Source organism: Artemia sp. Qi Xiang Cuo, chromosome 1 (assembly GCF_049724085.1).
Source record: "Artemia sp. Qi Xiang Cuo chromosome 1, ASM4972408v1, whole genome shotgun sequence".
NCBI lineage: Eukaryota > Metazoa > Arthropoda > Branchiopoda > Anostraca > Artemiidae > Artemia > Artemia sp. Qi Xiang Cuo.
In genome coordinates, this window is record NC_142794.1 from 16558004 (window position 1) to 16575619 (window position 17616).

General features: G+C 36.3%; 1 protein-coding gene across 1 annotated transcript in view; it reads right to left on the minus strand.

The window, feature by feature from the left end:
* The window catches only part of LOC148956057 (hypoxia-inducible factor 3-alpha-like), a 147837-nt gene that overhangs the window by 38517 nt on the left and 91704 nt on the right, over positions 1-17616 (minus strand). Inside the window, exon 5 of the mRNA XM_089089070.1 lies at positions 16385-16491. Within this exon, the coding sequence (XP_088945196.1) occupies positions 16385-16491 (107 nt within the window). The remainder of the gene's footprint in view (positions 1-16384; positions 16492-17616) is intronic.

Here is a 17616-nt window from a genome sequence, read left to right on the forward strand (position 1 = left end):
CAGATTAGTTAGCATGGTTATGTATTGGGAGAAACTGGTAACAAACAGTTCGTGGTAAAGAACTGTAAGTAAGGAGCGACAACGTAAGTAATAACCAATTAAGGAGCGACAGCGACAACTAAATAATAACCGAAACGTAATTTGAATATCAATAGATGCATCAAAAGAATCAGCTTATTCCAGATATATAAGATTCATCAAGTTTAGTGTTACGCATCAAGAGTTACGACCCTGAGAAAACAAGCATGATTTTTTAAATAGGGAGGAAACAACCCCTGAAATCATATTCAATGTACCAGAGAACCCTACTGTAGAAGTTTCAAGCTCCTATCTGCAAAAATGTGAAAATTTGCTATCTTTGCCAGAAGACAGATCACGGATGCATTTTTTTTTTCCAGGGGTGATTGTATTGAAACAATGGTCCTAGAAGATCGAGGGAGGGTGAATTCAAACGGAAATTAAAAGTTCTATTGCCCTTTTTAAGTGATCAAAAAGATTGGAGGGCAACTGGGTTTCCTCCCATGCTCATTTTTTCCCCAAATTATCTGAAAAAATTTGAGATATCCATTTTGTTCAGTATAGTTGAAAGATCAAATAATTATGTCTTTAGGTGTAAAATAGCCCCCCAGAGTTTACGTGTAGTATTTGTTATTGGGAAGTATGCAGACTTTTTTTTTGGGGGGGGGAGGGTTGGGCTCGGGGTGGATTTCAATAAGGAGAATCTTATTTGGGGGGGGGGGGTAATTTTTTTTTTGGGGGGGGGGTGAATACTCAAGGGGAAATGTTACACTGGAGTGATTTGACAGAGTTACTATACAAAATTGTCTTAAACTCGCCAAATTTTTCATGTAGAGATGTTCCGGGGGAATTATCAAGGGGCTTTTTGATTTCCGAGAAATACATTTTACAGAAGGGGGCATTTCTTGAGTGATCGAGAAACCGATTAGAGATTAAAGTCTTATTAAAATGAAAGAAAGCTAAGGAAAATTTTTCAGAATGAATCTTCGCCAAGCAATTTTACAGTGAGGGGAGATTCTCAGCGAAGATGGAGCTCTCGAGGGAATTTGACGGGGGGAGGGGGTGGGCACCTTTCCTTGGATGAGTGTTCCGTGAAGGGGAGGGGTATGTTTCATAGAGGGTGAACTCTTACCGGCGTTCTTTGAAAAACGAACAGGAATTATTCCATATATGAAAGGCCCTAACTGCTTTCAGGAGTTAGGGCCATAGGCAAGTTTGATGGTGTAATCATGGAAAGTGTTGTCCAATTTTGAACAGAGGATCTTAAAGTTGGAAAAAAATATCTAAGAAACAGGCAGACTTAATCTTGGACAAATTTAATCTAAGACATAGATTGTTATGCAGAATAATTGTATTTAAATAGGCTAGGCTGTAAGGCAAGGGACAACTTTTGTCTAAGTGTAAATGTGAAAACAAACTTTGATAGGCAAAAATATATCACTTCAGGTCCTCTATAACACAACAGGAACACTATCAATTTTACAAATGTTCTGCCTCCAACTACATATATTTCCATTTTCTAAGTTACGAAAAACTTCTGTCAGTACGAGGCAAAACAGGACACCATGAAAAGTGTCAGGAATTGCCCCAAAAAAAGTGTCCGGAGTTGCCCCATGTTGATGCCATTTTGAAATTTTATTTTTTCGTAGATAACGGCCTGATTTATACGGATGAAAATTGCCATGCAAATAGCAGGGATATACCTTGTCTGATCCTGCTATCTTACGATCCAAAAGCTACAATAACTTAGAAAATATTTTACAAAGACTACATGTGTCAGGATTTCCAGCAAGCATACAAAAACTTCCTTTTCTCTTTTCTCGGTTGTCTCTTTTATTCAAAATTTAAAACTTGTGCCAAATGTGCGTTACATGAAGGGTATCTAGTGGGAATTTTTCGAATGAATTAGCTCAAAACTTTAGACAAGAAATCAAACGTACGGAGTCGCCCCAGTGTGATTTCGCCTCTCTCTCCCCTACAGCCCTTGCACCAGAGGCTGAGAGTTGTGAACCATAGCTATTTAACTATGGCATAGTTATTTAACCTGTGAACTGTTTTAAATAAAATGACCGTCTCAAAATTTAGATCGGACGTATTTTAGGAAAAATAGGGTGGGGTGGAAACCCTCAGATCACTTCTAACTCTGAAAAAGTGCATTGGAAATTGTATTTGCAATCGAATGAGCCCCCCCCCCCAAAGTTCATACACAAATTTTTTTCTACAAAAACCTTATGTGTTAGCAATGAGGAACTAGCTTACAGCCCTTGCCGCGATGCTGCAGGTGGGGATGTTAACCCCAAAGGCACGGTTATTTGACCTTTAGACTATTTTCAACAAAATGTTTTTTTTATTTTGATCGGATGTATTGGGGGGGGGGAGGATGTCAGTTAAGAGGGAAAGGCTGATTGTCCTCTGATTACCTTAGATTCTTCAAAAATGAACTTGAACTTTCAATTTCCAATCAAATGAGCCTTCTTCAAAGTTTTTACGACCATTTCTTCTATAAAAACCTTAAATTTTAGCTATTGGTAACTAGCAATAACACACAGATCACTGATACAGGTGTATCAGCAATTTTTTTTGGAACGGCTTAGCGTATCAAGATGAAACTTCTGGGGCATCTACCTGCTACTACTGCTATTAATACTGCTGCTACTACTGTTGCTACTACTACTAATTCAAAACTATTATTACTACTACTGCTTCTACTACGACCTCTACACTATTAAACTAGCACTCTTAAGGCTATGCATATCAAGTTGAAAATTTGTCAGAATGGAATATTTGAGGGGGAGCTTGAACTAAATCAAAAGACACTATGTGCATGCAGATTTTACGATTATAGATTTGATAGATTATACACCATTCACTATGTGAATGGCGTATCTCAAAAAGGGATTTGTGTATTAAGTTGGAACTTTCAGAGTGCTTAAAGGGAAAGTCAATTCACCGAAAGGAAATATGTGCACGCTCAGGCCTGGATGTACCACTAGATCCCTAGGCCCGGACCTAGGGGCACATAATGCCAGAGGGAGTAAGAAATTATCACTGAGTAATTTTTTCCTGACAAAAACTGGACTGATGTGATTTATTGTCGCCAGGTGCACTCTGCTGCCTATTCACAGAAAAGTGACTTTAAAACACAGTTCATATAATTATCCAGTATGATCATTGCCTATCTCACCCATTATAAAAACCCGGACCGGGGTGCGAGTGCTCCAGAGAACGTAGAAACATAAGCGGCGTCAGATCTTTTCACGGGTAGACAAGTCAGACGCGAAACAATCGGAAACAAGTGGAAACCCGCTATGAATAACTGCACGAAGAAGTGGGAGGAGCTTTTTGTTCGCACCGAGAATGAAGACCAGAAATGATCTGCGATAAGCTTACTGGATAATTATATGAACTGTGCTTTAAAACAACACAGGAATTCCATGCTCACTTATAAAACTGTCAGATGTCTCCCAAGAATGGTAGCTGAGAGTTCGGTATTACCCCTCTCTTTCATCACTTTTCGCTCATCAGTTCTGTACTGTTAATTGCTTCCATCAGGCCCGAATTTTTGGGAATAAAGCCGAAAATCTTGCAAAAACGAAGCGGCAAAAACGCTTGGTTCTTAAGCGTCAAAGCTTTAAATCTGGCCCTGTGCACGCTACTGCTATTACTATTTTAATTACTTTTACTACTACTGCTACTACAACAAGAACTACTACTACTAGTTCGACCACTCGGAAATGGGATAGCAACAGTTAATTGTATTAAGTTGAAGCTTCTAGAACTTGATGAGAGGAATCTTCAGCTGACCAAAAAACAATATGTTAATACTACTGCTGCTACTAGCACTAGTACTATTACTATTCATACTACTACTAATAATATTACTGGGACTACCATTACAGCTGTACTTAACGGTAATGAACGGTATGAAGGTGGAATTTCAAGGGAATATTGAGAGTGGAAGGTGAACTGAATCACATAACGCCATCTGTAAACAAAATGTCAAAAGGGCGCATCAGCAATATCCTAGGGACAGTTTGTGTTGAAAAAAATGTTGAAGAAAATAAAAGGCGTCATGTGCATACTGCTACTAATTCTACTACTGCTACTACGCAAGCTAAGGGTACTAAGGTGAAGCTCTTAAAGAATCTTTCGGCGGATATTGAACTGAATCAAATTGACTATGATTATGCACATTCTCAAAAGGGTTACACAGCAATATCTCAACAACGACTTCCATTAATAAGTTAGACCTTTCGGCATAAATTGTGGGTGGTGGACTTCGAACTACTGATAAGTTCAAAGTTTGCAATAAAACCAAAATAAAAACTTTATCGGGCCATGCTTTTGGCGATAGGCCCAATCCGGAAAGTTTCATTCAATTTATTCGTTTAGGGACTACACTGATAAGTAATACAAGTTAGAAACCACAAATGAAGCGAGAAATAGATTTTGAGCTTTTAATCAGCCTTAGTTCAAACTTATATTTGGGCCTTGACTTGGGTTCAGGATTTGATTTAAATGACGGTTGGGTTAAAGGAGGGTTTGTTAAATGGGGGTTTGTTAGAACGGGGGTTCAACATGTTTAATCTATAGCCTTTTTTTTGTTTTCCCCATAGCCCCCATGTTTTCTATGATCGTTTGTTTTAACTTCTGTTCATTTTGGATTTGAATTATTATAGGAATTTATTTATGCTAGTCTTTGGTTTAATATGGCTCTTTACCTTTCTTTGAAAAATTGTTTTTCGAAAGAATCTTTTTAATTAATTTAAAGAAAGTGCAAGCGACTTTTTTGTTATTTAAATTATCTAAGTTCCGATATTTTCAGTAAAGATTTTTATTACTCAACGTTCAGGAAAGGCCTGATTCATCTAACAGAGAGAGAGAGAGAGAGAGAGAGAGAGAGAGAGAGAGAGAGAGAGAGAGAGAGAGAGAGAGAGAGAGAGAGAGAGAGAGAGAGAGAGAGAGAGAGAGAGAGAGAGAGAGAGAGAGAGAGAGAGAGAGAGAGAGAGAGAGAGAGAGAGAGAGAGAGAGAGAGAGAGAGAGAGAGAGAGAGAGAGAGAGAGAGAGAGAGAGAGAGAGAGAGAGAGAGAGAGAGAGAGAGAGAGAGAGAGAGAGAGAGAGAGAGAGAGAGAGAGAGAGAGAGAGAGAGAGAGAGAGAGAGAGAGAGAGAGAGAGAGAGAGAGAGAGAGAGAGAGAGAGAGAGAGAGAGAGAGAGAGAGAGAGAGAGAGAGAGAGAGAGAGAGAGAGAGAGAGAGAGAGAGAGAGAGAGAGAGAGAGAGAGAGAGAGAGAGAGAGAGAGAGAGAGAGAGAGAGAGAGAGAGAGAGAGAGAGAGAGAGAGAGAGAGAGAGAGAGAGAGAGAGAGAGAGAGAGAGAGAGAGAGAGAGAGAGAGAGAGAGAGAGAGAGAGAGAGAGAGAGAGAGAGAGAGAGAGAGAGAGAGAGAGAGAGAGAGAGAGAGAGAGAGAGAGAGAGAGAGAGAGAGAGAGAGAGAGAGAGAGAGAGAGAGAGAGAGAGAGAGAGAGAGAGAGAGAGAGAGAGAGAGAGAGAGAGAGAGAGAGAGAGAGAGAGAGAGAGAGAGAGAGAGAGAGAGAGAGAGAGAGAGAGAGAGAGAGAGAGAGAGAGAGAGAGAGAGAGAGAGAGAGAGAGAGAGAGAGAGAGAGAGAGAGAGAGAGAGAGAGAGAGAGAGAGAGAGAGAGAGAGAGAGAGAGAGAGAGAGAGAGAGAGAGAGAGAGAGAGAGAGAGAGAGAGAGAGAGAGAGAGAGAGAGAGAGAGAGAGAGAGAGAGAGAGAGAGAGAGAGAGAGAGAGAGAGAGAGAGAGAGAGAGAGAGAGAGAGAGAGAGAGAGAGAGAGAGAGAGAGAGAGAGAGAGAGAGAGAGAGAGAGAGAGAGAGAGAGAGAGAGAGAGAGAGGAGAGAGAGAGAGAGAGAGAGAGAGAGAGAGAGAGAGAGAGAGAGAGAGAGAGAGAGAGAGAGAGAGAGAGAGAGAGAGAGAGAGAGAGGGAGAGAGAGAGAGAAAATCAAACCAAAAGCTTCCAAACACAAAGAGAAAGTAGCTTTTGTGTTGGCTCCATCGAAGCAGAAAATTAACTTTTTTCAAATTAAACGATAACCAGCTACGAGCGTAGAAAATACCACAAAATGAAAACAACAAAATAAGCAAAGTGGTAAAAAGATTACAGTATGTAGACAGTGAGAGCCACCGTTTACCCCTCCCCCCCCCCGTGAAAAACACCGCTTTAGGAAAATACCCCGTGGAAAATAGCATCTCACGAAAAATACCCCCCGCCCCCCCTCCCAGAAAATACTTACCCGTGGAAAATATCCCCTCCCAAAAAAATACCTCTTGCGGTTGGTTAGTCTCCAATAACTTTCGGCTTATAAAAAAAGACTAGAAATGCCTGGGGATTATCAAACAATTTCTTCCTCCATCCTCCTGTCGTCTCTCCCTTAGAGCTAATTCTGTATTTATTTGAAGGCTCAATAAGAGCTGAGATGTTTTGGCATCAAAATGCACCCTTTGAGGTATCTCCCTCTCTACCTAGCTACAAAACAATCAGATAATCCCATTGAAGAAGTTTCAGTTCCTTTTTAATTTTTTTTTCAAACATTTTGTGATAACGAACTGTAAGTAAGGAGCAACCCGGCTCAATAGTAACCGAAACTCTAAAAAACAGAATTTTGATGCCAATATATACATCAAAAGAATCAGATTTTAATTTTGATTTCAAATATATAAGTTTCATCAAGTTTAATTACCTAGCAAAAGTTACGCGCCTGAGAAAATTTGGCTGATTTTCGAAAAAAGGGGGAAAGACCCCCTTAAAATTATAGAACCTTAATGAACATCACACCATCATATTCCACGTATCAGAGAACCCTACTGTAGAGGTTTCAAGCTCCTATCGACAAAAATGTGGAATATCACATTTTTTGCCAGAAGACAGATCACGGATGCGTTATTAGTTTTTTTGTTTTTTTCCAGGGGTGATGGTATCGAGCCAGTGGTCCTAAAATATTGTGAGAGGACTCATTGGAACGGACATTAAAAGTTCTATTGACCATTTTAAGTGACCAAAAAAATGGAGGGCAACTAGGCCCCCTCCCACGCTCATTTTTTCCCAAAGTCACCTGATCAAAATTTTGAGACAACCATTTTGTTCAGCATGTTTGAAAATATTATAAGTATGTCTTTTAGGATGACTTAATCCCCCGAAGTTCCCGGGAGGAGGGCTGAAAGTTATGAACTTTACCCAATGTTATGCGGGAGGATCTTTCCATGAAGGAAGTTTTCATGGGGGAGGGGACATTGCTATGAAGGGGACGCCGGACTTCCCAGCATTATTACTGCAACAGCAGCAACATCAAAACTTTAAACGAACAGAAAATATTACATATATGATTGGGTTCACCCCCTAGTCAATACCTCACTCTTTAAGCCAGAGATTTTTTTGTACTTTCATAAAAGCTATTTATTCTAATTAAAGGCCTTTGTGATTAAGCGGTCAGTTTTAAAGAATTGGAACAAAATTCGAACTTTCGCTTATAGAGCAAGGTATTGACTAGGGGGCAAACCCCCTAATATACGTATTAAGAATATATGAATATAGAAGTTCGCTACGTAAATTAATTCGTTAGTTACGTATATTTATTATTAATAAAAACGTACGTAAATAAAATTAAACAAGTTTCGAGAAAGCCATTTAACCAAATAAAAGTAAATTAATATGAAAATTTTGTTTTAATTATTCATGTACTGTGAGCCAAGATCAAAACCTGCATTTATTCAAAAGCGTTCAAAAATTAAATAAAAAAACAAGTTTTTTTGACTGAAAGTAAGGAGCGACATTCAAACTTAAACGAACAGAAATTATTCCGTATATGAAAGGGGCTGTCCCCTCCTCAACGCCTTGCTCTTTACGCTAAAGTTTGACTTTCTCACAACTCTATTTTTTTAAACAATAAAAAACTTTATCGTAAAGAGCAAGGCGTTGAGGAGGGGACAGCCCCTTTCATATACGGAATAATTTCTGTTCGTTTTAAGTTTTAATGTCGCTCCTTATTTTCAGTCAAAAAACTTGTTAATTTATTTAATTTATTTGTATGGACAGCTATCTGTAAGCAATAGTGCTTACAGATAGTATTTATCATTGGGAAACATACCGAATTTATTTTGGGTGGGGGTTTTCTGGAGGATTTTTCATCAGAAGAAAGTATTTGCACAGAGGGGGGGTGAAAGATGGACACATAAATTCCTATTTTTCACTTCCCTTAGAACTTCTCAATTAAACTAAAAAATAACACGACTCAAAGAAGATTTAAAATTTATAAAACCATAATTTTCGGGAGAGGGGTATTTTGCAGGTGAGGGATTTCCGTGGGTGGAGGAGGGAAAATTTTCCGCAGGGGAGAGGGGTAAACACTTAGAACCGTAGAAAGTGACAGGGTGAAGGGAAACCCCATTAACAAACATAAAAAAGAGAAATAAATCTGGATTTAAGAGTTTATGACGTCCGATTTTCTTTTTTTGTGACAACAAAACAGAGCATTTTTATAAATCATCTTGGCAGTTATTTATATGAAGACTTAAAAAATCAAACAACTCCAACAAGGTTAAACATGTAAAGATTCTAACTTGTGTTTTACCCAATGTAAGTACGGTGGTTGTGTTGCACGAGGGTTCAGTTGCACGGTGGTTCAGTTGCACGGTGGTTAAGTTACAAGGTGGTTCAGTTACACGGGGGTTTAGTTAAATGGGGTTGAGTTGCACGAGGGTTGAATTGAAAAGGGGTTAAGTTAAAGGGGATTCAGTTGCATGAGGGTTCAGTAGCACGAGAGTTCATTTGTACGGGGTTCAGTTGCACGGTGGTTCAGTTGCTTGGGGTTCAGTTACACGTTGGTTCAGTTACAATGGAACCGGTGGTAATAGTTTTTTTTGGTCGAATCTAGCGCCAGTTTCGACTCTTAGAAGTTACCCATTCTCTTTGGTCGGGTTATCACTAGTCTCAGTATACACCTCAAGTGATTCTAACGATATCCAAGTGTGTCACTGTCTGTCAGGTCACATGTCTGCCATGTCAAATGTCTGTCATGCTCTGATAGCAGTAGCTCGTGTACATTAAAATTGATTTTATTGAATTTAATTTGAATTAAATTTAATTATCAAAATAAAATTGAATTGATTTCTCAAAAACTAACCCAGCTTTTGAACCTGCTCTTTTCCCACTGCATTACCAGGCACGAACGTAATAATTCATTTCGGACAGGGGAGGGGGTGAATGATGAAAAAATGAAAAAGAAGCACCAAACAATTGTGGAAAGTTTGATTTTAAAAGGGTCAGGGTCCTTTTCAAAGTTAGGCCTGTTTAGGATTTAAAAAAAGGCAAACGCCTTTAGCAGGGTTGTGACAAAAATTTATTCGCTATCACATGTCAAGATTCAGCATCGAATTATCAACTGATTGTCAAATTAATACTGTTATATTTTTCTTTGAGTTGTTTAGCAAACAAATTGATTGAATTCAGTCATAATAATCATAACCATATAGCATATTATAATTATATTAACTCCAAACCCAATAACAACATAATATAACTATAGCCTAATAACTATAAATTAGTTACTATTATTAGGTTCTTTTCAATAGGCCAGTTTCACAAACTAATTATTTATTTAGTTTTATACAGCCTATTAAAAAAATAAGAAAACAGCGTGATTGAAAAGCGTAAAAATGGAGGCAAAAGACTATTCCTCCTAAAAAGCAAAGAAATATTTCTCTGACTAGTAAATTGGTGTTAAAAATGCAGGTAAATACAAAAACTTCAACTTTCCCTGAAAAAATCTTTTGATAACCTCCCCCCTATAAGTATATAAGTACCTATATACTATACTATCTTTATATGTGAGCAATAATTGTGTATGTAGGCTATGTATGTTCTCGAAAACGGCTCCATATTTCTTTTCGGGAAAACTGGTATCTTGGGACATTCTCGCATAAAAAAACGATCTAGATAGGTCAGAAATATGAGGAAAATCGTTAAGAACCTTAATTTTGGTTTTTGCAAATGACGTCATGTAGTATGTTATCATATCATATATCGCATCATATAAGTATTTTTTTTATATGATGTCATGCACAGCATAAATAACATTGTTGAGTTTCCAACACAACAGTTATATATATATATATATATATATATATATATATATATATATATATATATATATATATATATATATATATATATATATATATATATATATATATATATATATATATATATATATATATATATATATATATATATATATATATATATATATATAGTATATATATATATATATATATATATATATATATAATGTCTGTTGAAAAGCTCAAAAACGAAAATTTGCAGTTGCAGTTATTATAAATGATGATTCTTTCGAGCAAGCACCCGAATTGTCGAACGTAATAAGATATGAAGATCTACATTACGGAACATAAATTGTGAAAATACGAATACGCACAGCTGTAGTAAAGGCCATTCCTAGCTTTTTAAAAGCATTCAAAATCCAAAACGTATAAAACAGAAAAATTAAGAGTAAACGCACGGGAGGTTGGAAGACATGAGAAAACGAAAATTGGAGCATGTTAGAAATGAAAATGAAGGGCAAAGACACATGCGACTAGAAGACATACGACACCGAACAAGTTAGGGAATCAAAAATGAAAAGGAAGAGCAGCGAGTCAATGAAAATCAACCTGGACAGCGTTGAAAAATAAAAGCTTTTTTTTTTTACCTTTGTTAAAAAACAAAAGCTCAGCGATATGTATTTCATAATGACAAAAGATAAGCCGAGGTGTAACGAAGCGAACAAATTGAAAATAATAGCGATGATGATTGGTTTTGACACGGATAAGGTCATCAATACCTACCATAGCTTTGAAAATCAAAAATATGGACTGAATAAATCGTTAGAAGAAAAAGAAGTTTTTGTCCCATTTCCTACACAATTAAACGAAACAAAGGTTCGACGATGCGTCTTTCATAACGACAAAAGACAAGCCAAGGCAAAAGAAGAAGTTTTTGTCCCACAACCTGAACAATTAAAAGAAACAATGGTGGTCTTCAATACTTTCCATACCTTGTAAAATCAAAAACCTGGACTAAATAAATTCTTGGAAGAAAAAGAGGTTTTTGTCCAGCTGCGTGTCCCATACCTTTTTAAAAAAAAAAAAAAAAAAGTTCGGCGATACGTATTTGATAATGACGAAATATAAGCCGAGGTGCAACCAACTAAACAAATTGAAAATGATAGCGATGATGATTGGGTTTTGGATTTTTACAGGGAAAAAGTCATCAATTCCGACCATAATTTTGAAAATCCAAAATATCGAGTGGATAAATCGTTGGAAGAAAAAGATATTTTTCGCACCACCTGAATAATTAAAAGCACAGTTTATATAATTAGCAGTAAGTTTACCTCAGATGATTTCTGGCTCTTCATTCTTGGTGCGAACAAAAAGCTCCTCCCACTTATTTGCGCACTTATTGTCCACTTATTAGTGAGCCGGCCAAGTGGTTTTGTCAGTACTTGTTCCGTAGGTGATTATACTTTGTCTACCCGTGAAAAGATCTAATGTCGCTTATGTTTATACGTTCTCTGGAGCACTCGCACCTCGGTCCGGGTTTTTATAATGGGTGAGATAGGGAAAGATCATACTGCTAATTATATAAACTGTGATTAAAAGAAACAAAAGGTTCGGCGATATGTTTTTCATAATGACAAAAGAAAAGCCAAGGTAAAAGAAGCAATTTTTGTCCCACCACCTGAACAATTAAAAGAAACAAAGTTGATCGTCAATGCCTTCCGTACCTTTGAAAATCAAAAACCTGGATTAGATAAATGGTCGTTGAAAGAAAAAAAAAGTTTTTGTCCCGTCACCAGAACAACTTAAAGAAACAATGGTTCGGCGATATGTCTTTCACAATAACAAGACAAGTCGACAAAAGTTAAAGGCCCCCCCAAAAGAATAATTTTACAAAGACACTACTTCTAATTTAAGGTCCATTTGGATGTCATGGCATCAAGAAAAGAATCAAATTGTCTTCGTTTAGAAGACAAGCGACAGTGAGAATTTATATATAGTAGCCTGCCACGTGCCGAGTGCCGGGGCCCAGCAGCGAAGCCGCCGGGCTCCAGGTACTTAGTATATAAGTCTGTAAGTAATACAGTCTATCAAGTAGGCCCGACACGTTAGAGGAGTAATTCCGAAACTATAAGTCTATCTATGCAATAAGTCTAATACAGTACACAAGCCTTTAAGTATACAAGTCTCTATAAGTCTATAGGCATGTCAAAAATACAGTCTATCAACTAGCCCTGAAAAATTGTAGATGTGACACCCGAAGTATACACCATATTACACCATAGTACACCATAGTACAGATTTTGGAACAGCTTCGGGCAATGGCTAGTCTCAGTCTAAATCTCAAGTGATTCTAACGGCATCCGTTTCAACTATCACGGTTATAATGCGTTTTCATTTAAAATTAAATTTATATCCTTGGCTAAGCACGTACAAAATAATTGTTGTGGGGGCAAGCGGGGGCAACCACCTGAAAGTTACAACCACCTGAAAGTTCTGGAAAATTCATGATTTCAGGGACCAAGGCCTGGAGGACTGTGCAGGGATAGTTTGAACTAAATCAAAGCAAACTATAGCATACGTATGCAGTTTTCCAAAAGGCCATAAAGCAATATCTTAGGAACGACTTAAAGAGTATCAAGCTGAAACTTTCAGGGCATGTTGGGAGAAACGTTGAGCTAACTTAACGGATGTAACATGTTTTTATTCAAAATTAAACTTATATCTCTGCCTATGTACGTACGAAATTATTGTTATCGGGGCAAGCGGGGGCAACAAAAAATTACACTCCAATAAGAAGCACCCAAAACGTCTGGAAAATTCATGATTTCAGAGGCACCAAGGCCCAGAGGATTGTGTAGGGGTAGTTTCAACTAAATCAAAACAAACTAAAGCATAGATGGATAGATAGATAGATAGATCGTGTATTTCAAAAGCCCAAGAGCCATATATACACAAAAATTTCTGAAAAATAGAGAAATCACAACAGAGCAAATTACGAAACACACATTAACATGATACATAGCGAAAAATACCTTATGGTAAATTATCGAGAAAATAACTTTAATTCCATATAATTAATAATAATTAGTTTAAAAACTTTTCCTTCTTTCTAATCCCTTCTCTATGTACGCACCAATACGAAATATTGTGGTTGGATTACTACTTTGTAAAATTTTAGGAAGCAGCAAAACAATCCCATGTATGTAATTTTCCCTTGAATCAGAGAGCACCGGGCATTTTCGGAGAAAATGGTCCAATCTTCGTCCTCATCTCTACAAAGAGGACACACATACTGACCATCAGGATGTACTATCCCCCTCTCGAACACCTTGTGCCTGCTCTTGATTCAAAGTCAATTCGCACTATGTTGAATCCATCAACATAAAATCACAGCCGTTACATTAAATTTCTGCTCCAAAACTAGGTTTAACTTGATTATAGTGATTCAATACTGTACAGTTTAATACCAGCCCTTGCCAATAATGAATTTCTTGACCCTCTAAGATAAATCGTACCTGACTTACTAAATTTGTTGGTAGATCACGGGAACCAAGACCGTCATTCCATAAGTAAGGCATTCCCACTTTTTCTAGTAATGACCTAATTTGGGAATGCCACGACGTTTTCGAACCATAACCCAACATCTGATAATAAGCAGCTCTTACTAGTCTATCTTCATTACACCTAATGAGCTTCAACCAAAATCTAAGCATCAAAATAGACCTGCATATGCATGCAGTTTTTCAAAAGGGCATAAAGCAATATCTTAGGAACGACTTAAAGTATTAAGTTGAAACTTTCAGGTCATGTTGGAGAGAAACGTTGAACAAACTTAACGGTTGTAACATGTTTTCATTTAAATTAAATTTATATCCCTGCCTAAGCACGTACGAAATTATTGTTATCGGGGCAAGCGGGGGGAACAACAAAATTAAAACTCCAATAAAAAGCACCCAAAACGTCTGGAAAATTCATGATTCGAGAGGGACCAAGGCCCGTAGGATTGTGTAGGGGTAATTTCAACTAAATCAAAACAAACTAAAGTATATGCATGCAGTTTTTCAAAAGGGCATAAAGCAATATCTTAGGAACAACTTAGAATATTAAGTTGAAACTTTCAGGGCATGTTGGGGAGGTATCTTGAAATAACTTCACGGTTGTAACACGTCTTAATTGAAAATTAAATTTGTATTCCTGGCAAAGCATGTACGAAATAATTGTTACCGGGACAAGAAGGGGCAACAATAAGAAAAATTACCAACTCGAATATGAGGCACCCAAAAGTTCTGGCAAATTCATTAATTCAGAGGGGCCATGGCCCCCACCCCTGCGTACTTCCGTGCCCAAGAAATTCCAAAAATTATTCGTAACTTTAGCTGCCTGAATGACTACGCATCCTTTCTATTGTCTTAAAGGACATCCTGAACGACCATCATATCCAATCTCTCATCAGACAATGAAGCTGTTCTTTCCTAGAATCTAACCATATTCACTAGTCTTGTATTTCTCACAGGAAGTGCAGCTCAATCACCCCTTAATCCTAAGCTATTGAGCTTATTGTAATTTATCTGGAGCCTTTCCAAACCTAATTTATTTTTCTCATAGACCATAATTCTGACCAAAAATGTGTAGCAAAAACTAATCATCCAACATTACTTCTATTAATACATTCAAACCGATGTCCATAGATGAAGAAACAAAAATTTAAATACAAAAATAAATCTAAAACGTTTTTCTGCGAAAAGTAAAAAGTGAATAAGTTCCGAGACAGCACCTTTTAAAAATAAGGTGGAGAAAACATAAATAGGTTCCGAGACCACACTTCATTATTATGTTCTACTATCATATAACATTATATATAATTATATTTTATTAATAATATATATCTAAATAGGCATACGTTCTTATTATATGAAATGTGTTCTTAAATAAACGGATTTTAAGTAGCCTGAGGAAACAAAATACACTTTAAACATTTCTCTTTTATAATTTAGTAAATCCCTATTCGTTGAAAGTTTCAGGAATGAATATTATAGTATATATTAAATTTTCAGTCAAAATTTATTTGTTCTTATTAGTAATCTTGGCTATTATGGTTCTTTATGTTATGAGAAAGATAGTTATTTTTCACAGGCTATTTCGCTATTATATTCTATTATTATATCATTTAGTATTATATATTATTATATTTTATCAATTATTTTATATCTAAATATACATATATGTATACAAATAGGATATCCTGGACGACCATCCTATTCAATCTCTCGTTTTAAATAAGATTTTCTGTTGCGTAAAATTTATCACAAGTGTAGCGCGATTTGGGAACTATGTATCATTTTTTTTTACCAAGGTACTTCTTTTAGAAGGAGTTGTCATAGAAAGAATGTCATAATCAAAGACGTAATAGGTTCTGAGACCACACTGGCTATTTCATTATTCAGTGGCTGAAAACTGTCGTAGTTTGTTTTGTCTTTTTTTTCCCTCATCTTTTTCGTTTTTTCTTCGTAATTAAAAAGTTTATTTATTGTCGAAAAAGGGAGGACGCTCACTGTGTGGGTGAATGTATGGTGTCTTTCATTTGATGTATTGGCAAATGTACAACTTGCTAAGAACTATTTCATGCAAAAGATTATTAAGGGTAGATTGAAGTGTATCTTATTTTAATTAGTTTGACCTAGCTTTTACGTACGATTTATAAACAAAAATATATTTTTTCTTTTTTTTTTTCTTTTTTGTGTTTCTAGAATGTGTGTTAGAGTGTCATATATCAAAAGAAAACTCGAAATACTCAACTGCATATAGAAGTCACTCTGCTTCTTGTTTTTGCTTGAATTATAATATTAGACTTATAAGAACAGAAGTTGCAGTTTATCCGATGTGATTTTCTTTTATGTCTACAGAGTTTGTGTTTTTCTCATCTCCTTATGCATGTGTTAATTTGCTTAAGCTTTTTCCCTTGTTGATATTAGCTTCCAAATGTGAAGCCAAAATGTTTCGAGGGGGGTAGATTTTACCGACTGGCTGGTTATTTTTATCAACTGATTTAGGTGATATTGCTATTAAAAGTACCTTTTTTACCGACTGATAATGATCTTCTTTCAATAATTTTATGACAAATATTCCTATTAGCCCATTTACTTAATAAAAATAGTGATATTTTAATTGACATATGGAAGTTAAGGGAGATCTTTAGAAACAGTGACATAAAAACTAAAACATTTGCGTTATACATACTTAACTTTAAAGCCCATCCAACAACCGGCAAATCTTCGGGATGCATAAAAGACAAAGCAGGCTTTCCTGTAACCTCATCTGATAAATATCCAGTTATCGTTGATATTCTAAAAACATATAGATATATAAATGAAAAAGAAACATATGAACATATAATATATATATATATATATATATATATATATATATATATATATATATATATATATATATATATATATATATATATATATATATATATATATACAATTGATATGGTGAGAAGGGTGAGGTATTAAGCTTTGGTCACTGTAAGATCGCCTATAAAATAAAACTCGTTCAAACTAAATCGTCTCGTTGTGTAGAAGATGTGGTGTAGACTTAATAATAGCGAATAAGCGTCCTTAAAATTATTGGGATTGACAGTTTTAAATTAAGGTGGGGTTATAACGAAGGGTGTACAAGTACTGCCCTAGTTTGTTAAAAGTATAAATTTACCTAAGCGCCTTATACCAAGAATTCTATATACTAAGCCTTATTTCAGGAAAAGGGGTGGTAAGGATATTTTTCTTCTAATATTTTGCTGTCTTTTATTTTAGTTTTTTTTTCCAAATTTCAAAGTTTCCAGCTTTCTTCAGTTTCTGTCTTTATTTGTCTAACATTTTGTGGTCTTTTATTTTAGTTTTTTCCAAAGCTCGAAGTTTCCAGCTTTCTCAAGTTTTTATCTTTCTTTGTCCATTCGAATTATTACTATTACTACGACTAATAGCTCATTGCAGGACCAAGCCAGGAGAGGCAAAAGCAGCAACACTCGCTCTTCCTCTGGCCCTGGATAGATGGCCATAAAGGCACAAGGCAATCTACCATTCTTCATCCCTAAAACGTGGTCTGAGCATCTTAACTTGTTCTTTCCTCATAGCACATCACAGTAAAGAGAATATACAGTAGCGACAAAGGCTACACTCTCCATTAAATTATGTGACACATATCTAAAACAACGCAAGATCCATACTCCGCCTTCGCGCACGCACGATTCCGATGTACACATCACGATGAGCTTATGGAAACTGAACTAGGCTGTGACGACACGGCTCAGAGTCTTAACGAACGGTATGAAATATGAGTCATGTTTGGAAAAAGAAGTCCCTACTGCATATTCGCTCTACTCTGTAACACATAGAAAGTGGGATCGAATTACATTTTTCGTACAGATTATTGCTTATGAGTATTGCGTGATAAGTATAAGTGAGGCA